General features: G+C 40.9%; 2 protein-coding genes across 3 annotated transcripts in view; both read right to left on the reverse strand.

Moving 5' to 3' along the window:
- Positions 1-543: 543 nt before the first annotated feature.
- LOC134746077 (uncharacterized protein K02A2.6-like) lies at positions 544-5,064 on the reverse strand. The gene has a single exon (XM_063680309.1). The coding sequence runs from the start codon at positions 4,899-4,901 to the stop codon at positions 684-686; it is 4,218 nt and encodes a 1,405-aa protein (XP_063536379.1). The 5' UTR covers positions 4,902-5,064; the 3' UTR covers positions 544-683.
- A 4,227-nt stretch (positions 5,065-9,291) lies between these two features.
- Positions 9,292-12,922, reverse strand: part of LOC134746078 (zinc finger CCCH domain-containing protein 13) — a 151,815-nt gene continuing 148,184 nt past the window's right edge. For both annotated transcript variants that reach the window (XM_063680311.1, XM_063680310.1), the window contains one exon: positions 9,292-11,489. In XM_063680311.1, coding sequence (XP_063536381.1) covers positions 10,307-11,489 — 1,183 coding nt within the window. In that variant the 3' untranslated portion in view covers positions 9,292-10,306. The remainder of the gene's footprint in view (positions 11,490-12,922) is intronic.

The following is a 12,922-nucleotide window of genomic DNA, read 5'->3' on the forward strand; positions in this document are numbered from 1 at the left end:
ACGCACGAATATGTTATGCTAACTTCAGTCAATCTCAGTACAAAAAGTACTTAGGTTGAATAGAAGTAGCTTGACAAATACGAACGTTTCCGAGAAAATACGATGCCAAAAATTTGTGCACTACCACAGAATAAATAATAGTACACCGTACAAACAGGAAACTTTTTACAAAACCGAAGTTGGACAGCGGTTCAGGGACGAATTATGCTGTCCCTTTCTAATATATGGCACTATCCCTTTCGGCTATTTAGGGTTGTCAAAATTCAAGTCATTATCTTATCTGTGGTCGTGCACGCAAAGGGACGTCAAGTTGTGTCAACCCTAATAATTGCTCGGAGCAATGCTGAGCCGAACGGAGCCGAGAATGCCCGAAAGGAGGAGTTTCGCACCCCTGGCACTACATCTTGTACATGAGTGATACATCACATCTCATTACTATGTCAGTTTATAAATGCGATCAAGCGTTATTGTTTGATTATTAAATTATATTCATCTGCACACGAACCTGATGGATACGTGGGGTGAGACAAGTGAAACTACTGCTTGCTGTTAGCGTACTGACGTGTATTCGTAAGTTAGCGCGGTGGGTGTGTGCGTGAGCACACATACATATGCAACATTCCTCCCCATAGCTTACATACACGTCTAAACTATACTTAACTAAGAATAACAAAAGAATACAACTATTTATTGCTAAAGAATGGTTTGTAATTAATCTTGGGTCGATTGCGCTTTGTCCGAGGGGTAGTAGGCACGAGATCGTTATCAGCGGAGACGTCAGAGTCTCGATTCTCGGGTTCAGTGGCCGGACCAGGTAGGGCCTCCAGGAATTCATCTTCTTCGGACTGGTCTCCTGGTATTGACTCCAGCGGTGTGTCTATTGGCTCGGAAGGCTCTGATGTCACAGGGTGTGGATCTGCAATCAATGTCCGTTCTCCTTCCTCCCCCGTGCTAGGCTGCAGTTCCTCGCTCGGCGCTGGCGGACTGGGCGATGATGTGTCATCGTCGTCCTCCCAGATTTCTATGTCTTCATTCCAGTAACTAGGGTAAGCGCAATCGTGCCCTTTATCTAACACGATTTGGTTTTTGTGCTTTTTAAATGTTTTTGACGTTATATTGTCTTTTACTATATAAACAACTTTACCAACTTTTTTTACGATTGTGCCTCGGCACCACTTAAATTTACCATTTGCCTGAAAGGCCTTAAATAATACTAAATTCCCTGGCGTGAAAACTTGCGCCTTACGGCACATTGAAGGTCTATTCTGCAAACACTGATTTTTTCGTACTGTATCAGCGAGCGCCGGGGATGAGGGTGACGGTATTTTAGGGTTAATTAAATCTAACCGAGTCTTTAACTTCCGTCCATATACCAACTGAGCAGGCGAAACCCCCGTTGTAGTGTGTACAGAATTTCTATAATCAAATAAGTATTTCAGCAGTCTTTTCCACGAATTCTGTACCCCATTACCATTCAGTAAACTGGTTTTAATGCCCTTCTTAATTATTTTGACGTACGATTCCGCCTGCCCATTGCTAGCCGCATTATATGCCGGTGATGTAACATGTGAAATGCCGTTTAACCTGCAAAAAGCCTCAAACTCGCGCGACGTGAACGACGTACCATTGTCGGTTACTAATGTATGTGGAATTCCAAACCGTGACATAAATTCACAGATTTTTTCTATAGTCGCTAAAGACGTAATATTGGTTTTCATATTATAGGCTTCTACCCATTTTGTATATGCATCTACTATTACTAAATATGAGCTTCCGTTAATCGGTCCTAAAAAATCACAGTGTATCCTGTGAAACGCGCACGGCGGGTACTCCCATTGCGCGAGCGGCGCACGCGCGGGGGAGGGGCGTTGTTGTATACATACGGTGCAAGCACTTATCAACCTTTCTAATGCCGCGTCTACTCCCGGAAACCAGAACCTAGACCGAACCTCAGCTTTTGTTTTTACAATACCTAAATGGGATTGGTGCACTTCCGCTAAGATTACGCTTTGTAATTTCACTGGAATAACCACTTTGTGACCTCTCATGACGCAACCGTTTTCATAAGACAGCTGTAACCGACATAAATAATAAGGTTTCAGGGCCTCGTCTGATACCTTTTTAGGCCAACCGTTTGAAATAAAATTAATCACTTTTTGCAAAACAGTATCTCTCTCCGTGTGCTGGCGCAGCTCGTTTAATGTCACCGGTAAATTACCATCCACAACGAAATTAATGTACGAGGCTCGATCGGGAATATCAGTCGTGGCGTTTGCGAAGCGCGCGGCCGGACCCCGCGACCCCGCCGGCGCCGGGCCGGGAAGACAGGCTCGAGATAAGAAATCTGCATTGTTATCCGCGCTCCGAACATATTCGATTTTATAGTTGTAACCGCTTAAAAACATAGCATAACGTTGAAGCCTATTTGCTGACACTTCCGGTATGCCACGATACGGCCCAAAAATCGACAATAGGGGCTTGTGATCCGTACGAAGGGTGAACGGTACCGCCCTACCGTATAAATACTGGTGGTACCTTCGTATCCCGAATATAATGCTGGTTGCTTCTTTCTGAAGCTGTGAATAACGCTTCTCCGCAGCATTCAGGGTGCGCGATGCGAATGAAATAGGCCGTTCGGTGCCATCAGCTTCAATCTGGGATAAAATGGCACCGAGGCCACAAGGTCCAGCATCAACGGTCAGCACTATGTCAGCCGCAGCGTTAAAATGCGCTAACACCTGTTCAGAAGCCAAACATTCTTTAATAGCCACGAATGCCCTATCATGTTCTTTAGTCCAGCACCATTTTACCCCTTTTTTTAACAGGTCATATAGCGGACTCAGAACGGCCGACGCATTCGGCACGAAACTCCTATAGTAATTTACTAACCCTAAAAAGGATTGTAATTGTTTTTCATTCTGCGGTATTGGAGCGTCTATCATAGCTTTGACTTTAAGCGGTGATTTATGTAAGCCATGTTTATCTATCACGTAGCCTAAGTAATTTACCTCATCTTTAAAAAATTCGCACTTCTCTTTTTGTAACGTGAGGCCGGCGTCTTGTAACCTTCTAAGTACCTCGTTCAGCCTGGTTAGGTGCTGCTCGGTGTTTTCGCCCGTGACGAGTACGTCATCGAGTAGGCACAGCGTGCCCGGTACACCAGCCAGCACCCCCTCCATGGCGCGCTGGAACACGGCAGGCGCCGAAGAGAGACCGAAAACCATGCGAGTATACGTAAACAAACCGCGGTGAGTATTTACACTAGTTAATTCTTGCGACTTTTCGTCTAACTCAAACTGGTTATAAGCATTAGATAGGTCTAATTTCGTAAACTGTTTCCCGCCGTACAGCTTAGCAAAAAGTTCGGTTACAGTAGGTAAGGGGTACTGGTCAACCACCAGCTGTTTGTTTACGCCCGTCGAATAATCAACACAAATCCTTATCGCCCCATTACGTTTTAATACCGGCACAATGGGTGACGCATACTGTGAGTGATCGACCGGTTTTAAAACTCCTACTGATAATAATCGATCTATTTCCTTATCGACTTTGTCCCGCAGGGCGAATGCAATTGGCCTCGCGCGGATAAAAACCGGTTTAGCGTTTTCTTTTAGCTGCAAACTGACTTTATATTTATTAAATTTTCCTAATTTATCTAAAAACACTGAGGCGTAACGTTTTTCCAATTCCCTTATTATATTGCTAGTATCCTGGTCTTGTGCACAGTAACGGACTGGCGTAATTAACGCAAGCTCTAAATTGAACTGCGAAATAAAATCACGACCTAGGACGTCGGCGCCTGCCTTACGCACAACGTAAACTTTAAGCGAATGAGTTTGGTTCGCGTAAGTGACGGGTAGGCGGACTGCCCCCAAACATGGAATGTTGTCACCCGTAAATGTGATTAACCGATTCTTTGTAACTGACAATGGTACATCGCTAAAATGCTTTTTATACGTATTTACATGCAACGCAGTTACGGCTGCCCCTGTATCTATTTCCAGATTAATCGGACGGTTTAACATTAAAACTGTTTCAATCATCGGTTCCCCTTTGTTTGAACGGATGTTAAAAATTTTATAACACTCACCATCATCATCATCGTCATCTCCCTCATCCACGGCGTTCACCGTCATGAAATTTACACTTTTACACATCTTTTTTAGATGCCCTTTAGCTTTACACTTTTTACACCTAGATTTCGCGAAACGACACTGCAATGTTTTGTGATTATAGTAACCGCACACTTGACACTGCTCTTTTTTATCGTCACCGCCGCCGCTGCTCCCGGGCGTACTTTCTCGGTGTCGCTTTTGTTCAACCTTGAACAAATCCTGGGATGTTTGCACCGGTTGTGAGGCCGCTGCCCCCGCGCGCGCACAATGTACACTTTCAGCCAGCTCGACGGCCTTGGCTAGAGTGCTGAGCACCGTAAGGTCCCGCGCAAAGAGCTTCTCCTTCTCCGGACCGGATAACATTCCCATGACGAATTTGTCACGAAGAGCCTCTTCCACATTGCTGAAATCACAGTACGCCGATAACCCGCGCAACCGTGCCGCCCATTGTTGAAAAGTCTCCCCTGACTGCTGTGTAGCCGCGTAAAATTTGTACCGCTCACTGAATCCACAGCGTTTCGGAGTGAAGTGATCGTCCAGCAGCTTGACGATATCTTCGTATGGCACGCTCTGCAGCTGTTTCGGTAACGCAAGGTCCGTTGCAAGCTTGTACGTGCCGTCATTGAGTGCGCTAAGGAGGATCGCTCGTCTCTTTTTCCCCCCGGCATCTTTGGTGTTGTCAATATCGTTCGCGATGAACCACTGCGCAATACGTCCTTTGTACGTCTCCCAAGACTGGGTAGTGTGGTCGAACGGAGACAATAAGCCGAAAGTAGCACCAGACATCTTTCGTTATTTTATCTTTTTCTTCTATGTGGGTAGTCGTCGCCAGTGATGGATACGTGGGGTGAGACAAGTGAAACTACTGCTTGCTGTTAGCGTACTGACGTGTATTCGTAAGTTAGCGCGGTGGGTGTGTGCGTGAGCACACATACATATGCAACAGAACCTATTGAAGGTTCGTGTGCAAATGTTTTACTTGTATACACCGTATAATTTTAATATAAACACATATTCTAAAGGTGTTCTTATTGTTGGTCCTAATGAATATGCTTTCATAATACCTATTTTAGCAAAAATAAAGATCCTTATTTTTTCCTGAATAAATGTAAGTGTAAAACTTTTTTTTAAGTGTGTAAAACATAATGTAATATGTTACTACTTTATAAACTAGAATATAAAATTTACGAGTAGTAAGGTAGTAACTTTAGTGCGTAGACATTGTGGTCGTAGTATTGTAAAAATCTGATACCTGTGTAACCTGCATTGTTGCAACCTATGGTACCAACGTTAAGTAGCATTAAAATAACACATAAGATTTAAAACAAACGTTTTTCCAAGTAGGTACCTAAAGATCGCTCCAGACTACGCGGCGCGAAGCCGCGAACGCGAGTGTGGCTAGTAGACTCCACGCTAATCAGCGAAATAGACTCCACACTCGCGTTCGCGGCTTCGCGCCGCGTACCTAGTCTGGAGCGGACTTATGATTTCTATTTGACCAAGTCATTGGAATTAGCAATGTGCCATAAAGAATTTTAAAAAATTGCAAAGTTCCCATGAAATGCACTCGGTATTTTTTGCACTGCACGTTTATTGCCAAACCTTCTTACAAGTTACAGATAGTTTTGATTTCTGTTGAACTTGAAATAGACGTCAATCAGGGACGTGAATGTTAAATGAAACAAATATGTTTGCAAATAGTTTTGCTGACTGTACCTCTCTATGATTTAAAAAAAAACTGGCCAAGTGCGAGTCAGACGGACAGCGGAGTCTCAGTAATAGGGCCCCGTTTTTTCCCTTTAGGTACGAAACCCTAAAAAAGTTAAGACACAGCCAGCTTTAACATGTTACTTTTTAGGGTTCCGTACCCAAAGGGTAAAAACGGGACCCTATTACTAAGACTCCGCTGTCCGTCTGTCCGTCTGTCACCAGGCTGTATCTCATGAACCGTGGTAGCTAGACAGTTGAAATTTTCACAGATGATGTATTTCTGTTGCCGCTATAACAAAGCAAAGTACGGAACCATCGGTGGCCGAGTCCGACTCGCACTTGGCCGGTTTTTTATTTAATGTTTTTATGTACAATTTTAGGTAGGTACCTATGCGTTTGGGGAAGTTCATCCCTTTTCGATAAATACCTACAGCGATTAGCGATTTGACTCACGTTCCACAACATTTATCTTGGTCCAGTATTAATTTGTACTTATAAAAATATTTGTATTCCATTGTAAACACGTAACTTTACCGTAAGGTACAAGTACCTACAAGTTTAAGGACTTGAGAAAGTTAACCATCTGATTAATTTTGCGATATGACGAGGTCATGACCGAACGCTTAAGTTTTGCCACTCTCCACTATGCATAAACTATTTATCAGTGACATTAGGAAAAATAGTTAAAACTTGAAATTGTATGGGCCTATTTAATTACAGTTTTTTATTTATTTATATCACGAGCTTTTTCAATTTGAATAGGAGAAAAAAGTATCAGAATCAAGTGTTTTTACTAGCTTTCAGTCAATTTATTTTTACAGGACAGCTAAGAAAACGAATGTGTTCTGCAACTTGGACACAACGGAAAAATATGCACAACACCTTCTCTCACGTTGAACAATTCACGTGCTCTTAACAATGCATCAGGCGCTGAAATCTTCAATTATAAAAAGTTGTTTCCAAATATAAACTGAAATAGATGTCATATTATATTAAAGAAAAAGTGCCCAAGCTCTCCAGTGGCAGACCGGGAGGCGTATTCTGATTGTAATAACAGGTTATGAATTTAATCAGGATTTGTTATGGATATTATGATCTGTCAGTGTAAGAAGTGACGTTTCTGGTTGTTTAATATCATTTATGACACTGACAGATCTTAGCCATAAGTAATACAGATCATAACTAATTATAGTTGGTCAAACCCAGGTAGCAAAATGACGTCAGCGACGTACAAGTGACCTCATAATGACGTCATTTATACGTCATAATGACGTAACGGACGTCATAATGACGTCTAAATGCTACCTGGGAACCAAATTGTTAGTAAATAAAAACAAAAAACTATACTCATCCTTTCCTTTTGGGTGCTAGTACTAGTGTAAGACAAAGATGGTATTATTCTTTCTGTCTATGTTTGAAATCAGACAGTCCTTTGGCAAACTATAGCTTAGAATTGACAAAAAGTTTCGACGCAACAGCGTAACATATTATAAAATAAGAGTATATCTAGGTATATAACATAATACATATACTGCTAAAATAATAAACTGTACTTTTAGCTTCGCCAAACCCAGGTAAAATAGTCATAAAACGTTTCAAAATAATTTCATTCCCAAGTTAGACTTTAGCTTAACTAAGTGTGAACTCCAAGTGGGAAGTGTCCAAATTCGCCGCTTAGATCTTGGTTTCTCAGTTACCGCAACTTTGAGATGGGACGCCGCTAACTCGCGCCTAACTTATGTACCCGCTCGGTAGGTGTTGCTTCATTAATCTATGGGCTTATACATTTAGCCTATACGTTTAATCTATTATTTCCCTATTTGGATTTACATATCAGGGGCCCATTTCTCAAAAGGTGTTAGTCTAACAATATTAGTGTGTTGCCATGGTAACCCATATGACTAGACAGTTGGTAGATAATATTAGTCTAATACCGCTCGAGAAATGGGCCCCAGGTGACTTTGTTGTTGCTTGTTGTCATAATCTCAGGAATAAATATATCCTACCTACCTATAGGTATATAAATATATAGGTAGGAACCTTTACTATGGAGTCAAAACCCCGAAACCGCGAAAAACATATTAGCTGTTTCATACATTTCGGCGAATCATAATGTGGATTCTTCTATGGAACAGCTGTTTTTGTTTTGCGATAGCCCTGATTTAAAGCAAAATCTGTTTAGTGACGTTCATATTCGCCCATCGAAGTATGGTCAGACATAAAAAACCGGCCAAGTGCGAGTCGGACTCGCGCACGAAGGGTTCCGTACCATTACGGAAAAAACACCAAAAAATTACGTTTGTTGTATGGGAGCCCCATTTAAATATTTATATTATTCTGTTTTTAGTATTTTTGTTGTTATAGCGGCAACAGAAATACATCATCTGTGAAAATTTCAACTGTCTAGCTATCACGGTTCATGAGATACAGCCTGGTGACAGATAGACGGACAGACGGACGGACAGACGGACAGCGGAGTCTTAGTAATAGGGTCCCGTTTTTACCCTTTGGGTACGGAACCCTAAAAATCATCTTGTGAATAGGTGCAGGAAAATCAACAACTACTACTATAATAATTACTATTTTATAGAGGTTAAGAAAGGCAACAATATATTATCATACTTGGATTAATCGTTTTTAGAGTTCCGTACCCAAAGGGTAAAAACGGGACCCTAGATCAAGTTTCACCCAAGGCAGTAATTTTTTCACTTAAATTTATTCTAAGCTTAATAGATGCTATTTTTTTATTATTTCGCAGACGTTTCTGCTTGTTAATCATAATCATTTATTAAAAAAAAAACGTTTTTTATTTTGTTAAAAATTAAAAAACCGGCCAAGTGCGAGTCGGACTCGCGCACGAAGGGTTCCGTACCATTACGGAAAAAAAACAGCAAAAAAAATCACGTTCGTTCTATGGAGCCCCATTTAAATATTTATATTATTCTGTTTTTAGTATTTGATGTTATAGCGGCAACAGAAATACATCATCTGTAAAAATTTCAACTGTCTAGCTATCACGGTTCATGAGATACAGCCTGGTGACAGACAGACAGACAGACGGACAGACGGACAGACGGACGGACAGACGGACAGACGTACAGCGGAGTCTTAGTAATAGGGTCCCGTTTTTTTTCCCTTTGGGTACGGAACCCTAAAAATTAACTTTGGTCATTAAGTGTCAATATCAAGCTACAATTGTCAGCGCGATAAAACGGGCCTGAATGCTCTAATGACCAGATTTTTTGTGAAGGTATATTCTGAAACTGATTCTGACATTACTACTTATGACAAGACTATTTAGTCGCCTCTGTTTGACGTCACTAGACATATTTCGTTCATTGTCTTCTTCTTTTATTTCATGATATTTAATTAATTGTCTCAGAGTTTTCAAGAACATCCCAAGGTTTGGCTTTGTACTGAGTTATATGAGTCATCGGCCATTTGTTCAAATAATAAAATACCATGGTTTAGTGCGTATTAACACGTTACATTTATTGATACATTTTTATTAAAAATCTTAAATTTAATACTAAAATATGGACTTGTTTAAAAAGTCATTTGTTACAAGATAATTTATACACAAGTCAATAAATTGCTGTTCCTATAGACGAATTGCTTGAATAAGGCAAAGCTCGCAGCAAAAGTTGCAGTTGATGTCGGGGAGTGACTGCAACACAACTGCTTTTTTATCTGCAATGCTTCAAGAAGTCCGTTTATTAAAAATATTATATCCTGATGTTAAAATGACAGTTTAATCCCATTTTTACTCATATATGAGGGATTCTAGGTGGGTTTGAGTAACAAGTTATATAAGAACACAGATCTAAGTCGGTTGCTAGCTGACATTGCTATCGTTATTATCTACTTACACCACCTGACAATAATCATAATAGTTATTTACGATACAAGTGCGGAAAAGAGGAAATTCGAAACGGGTGGCTTAAATTAAAACACGACCGCAGGGAGTGTTTTAAATCGACCCGAGTTGCGAATTACTTATTCGCACGTGTATCGTACAATATTTTACAGTACATTATGGCCCTTTAAACTTTCGACATATGCACGAAAAGTGTTCTTTACGCACTAGTGCGAGAAAGTAGCACCATAATATGTACTGTAAAAATATTTTATTTAATCGCCACCCGTTTCGAATTTCCTCTTTTCCGCACTTGTATCGTAACTAACTATTTTATGGTCACAGCTAAAAAAATAGCTTGTTTTAAATTAGAAAACTACGACTATTAATTTATATAGAAATTCGTTACACTGGACGGAATTAGACAAGATTTAAAAGTAATAACATTAGTAAAGCTATATTATGACTTTTTACACGACACAGCTTACATACATACAGTTAACAGTTTTATTAATAAAGTTAACGTCGCTGATTAGAACTTAACGAAAGCGTTTATAGACTCAGTCTGCGTTTGACTTATCAATTCGTAAATAAAATGGCATGCATGATAATTCCATTAATGTTTCTAATAATCTCTAATTTTCTCCATTACTCTGTAGTTACTTCTCCTCCGCTCGGTTGTATAACCATTCTTAGACTCATATCCCACCGGAGACGATCGTGTGCCATTCTCGATGTACTTGACGTTCGACAAAGGCTCGCCTTTGTAACCGCGGCTCTTCGTTACCGAGTTCACTTCCCGTGATTCGATAATCTCTTTTGACCGTCCGTCTCTTGAAGGTACAATTTTCTTACTTACTGTTTCTACTGTGTCTGTGACACTAGGTCGCTCGGGATCGCCTGTACGTGTCGTATACCTGTAAGTTTCCGAATAGTTGTCACTGCTGTTACTGCCCCGGCGAATGGCTGGGGACTTCAAACGCGTTTCCAAACGGGATACGAACGGACTTGTTTCTCTGTTCAATGACTCTGTTTTATACACAGGTATTTTACGCTCTTCTGATATTCTTTCCTTATAATGTGGTGAAGGAGTATAACGAGATGATAGCCTGCTGCCATCGGACTCATCCTCTGCGTGCAATGTCTGGTATAAATCTGGTGCCCGCTCCCGGAGCCCTTTGAGGAATATCTTCTTTTTGTCCGTCTCGTCGTACGATTTAGAGTATCCGTTGGTGTGTCCATTAGTAATTGGAGTGGTTTTACCATAGCGAGCACCGAATAGACCATCCCGTCTACGTTCTGTTTCACGAGACACGGCATCAGCAAGATCACGCTGACTTCTGTTGATAATTGACACGATACCAGGACTCTTGAGTTGTTCAGGAGTTTCATCTAACCGACTGAGGTGGGGATTAGATTTATACATGGTTGAGTAGTTTCGGTTCATTCCAGATGCGTAGCGTGGGTGGGTCTCCTGTTCAGGAGCGCCCATAGCAAAACTCTTGCTCCTGTTTAACGCCTTGTAGGTCCGAGCTGGTTTAGCTGGACCTGGCGGATAACCGTTGACCTTGACGTCCGGTGAGGCTGTCACGTGAGAGACGTTGACTGCGCTACTGGACCTCTTGCTCGGCGTCAATCGGTGCCAGTACTTGTTAGAACTGGGCTTTTCGGCGGATTTCTCCTTGCGCTCGTGTAGCTTGCGCGGCAGCGTCTGTGCGCTGCGCGAGTAATCTTCCTCGGGCTCGCTGTTCGGATTCAATCGACTAGTTGAATGACTGAATCGACCCAATGTGCTCGAAAATTGGACTCTGAAAAAAAAAGAGTTGCTCTATAAATCATTTGCTTTTTGCAAGTGTAAACCTTACAAAGACGAAGTTGATTGTTAACAAGACATTCTGAGCCCACGTACGATGTTTATTATCTCTCCCGTGTCGCAAAAACTCGCATACTAATAATTGGATTTAATGGGGAATCTCCTCCTACACGCCTAACGACCGTGCTTTGTTTAGTTATGTACTTGGCTCAACACCGCCGGTGTCGTTAAGCGGTAGTACCTACGGCCGTATCTGACCCAAAACAATTTACCATGCCGTCACGTACATACTACCTTCAACTATACAACTTGATTGCAAATATTAGGACCCATTAACGTAGTAAACGTGAACCACCATTGTGCAGGTAGGTATATAAAGCCAAGATAACCCAGTAATAAAAAATAAGCTTCACTAAATTGAATAGCGCGTAGTAGGTATTGTATGTTATTTAGTATTTATATCCGCTGCGCCGCACGTTGCATGATACAAATCACGTGTAGTTTGAATAATTGTATTGCAAACGACGACTCCTCTCTCTCTCTCTCTCTGGGACTCTTTGTGTGTAGGTCTGTCGGAAAATTTTATTGGGATCGTTAACACTAATTTGTTATGTAATAATCAATATATATATATATATACACACACACGACACGACATATCGTATCGTATCGTATCGTATCGTATCGTATCGTATGTCTGTAGTTACAAGTTTTAGATAAAGGTTGCGATCGTAGTACCTGAGTGATCTTTACATAATGCAACTGTATTTACTTGTTTTTCCTCGTTTATAGGTTCCTAAACAATTATGTACCTTTTTAAATAAGAATAGGAAATATGTTACGTACCTACTAGTTGTAATATATTTCAGAATACTTTATAAACAATTTTTACATTAGAAATGTTATAAATTGACTTGACAGGTGCAAATCAACCGATTGAATTCCAATCAATTATTTTTATATTCCATAAAGATAATTGTAGCAAACTAATTTGCATGCGGTCAACCCACACATATACAGGTAGGTACCTACAGCTGTTGTTTACTGCGTACATTTCCTAGACGTGAGTAAGATTGTCGCCGACATTACGCCTTTAAATCGTTCTTAATAAACCGCCTGAACAAGTAGGAGTGAGTCAGCGTTCGTCAACTAAATAAGGGTTTCTTTGTAAATAAAATGCTCATTTGCCCTTACTTGGCGATCCACGGACGCGATTCGAAAAGGCAAGATATGCCGGAACGCCGCTGATTGAAATGACGCCGCGGTTTGATTGATTCAGAAGGTTGTGCAATTATATATCGCTTGGATATTTTAAATATCATTTTTGCCTTTGTTCTTTATGACAGATTAGATGAAACAAGGTGACGATGATGATTTGTTTATTGAGTAGGTTTAATAACACTTATTTTTTCGAAGTGTATTATGTAT

The sequence above is a fragment of the Cydia strobilella genome, chromosome 12 (assembly GCF_947568885.1).
Source record: "Cydia strobilella chromosome 12, ilCydStro3.1, whole genome shotgun sequence".
In the NCBI taxonomy this organism is placed as follows: Eukaryota; Metazoa; Arthropoda; class Insecta; order Lepidoptera; family Tortricidae; genus Cydia; species Cydia strobilella.

Excerpts from the sequence above, each read along its gene's own strand:
- LOC134746077 (XM_063680309.1), bottom strand. The coding sequence starts at position 4,901 with ATGTCTGGTGCTACTTTCGGCTTATTGTCTCCGTTCGACCACACTACC.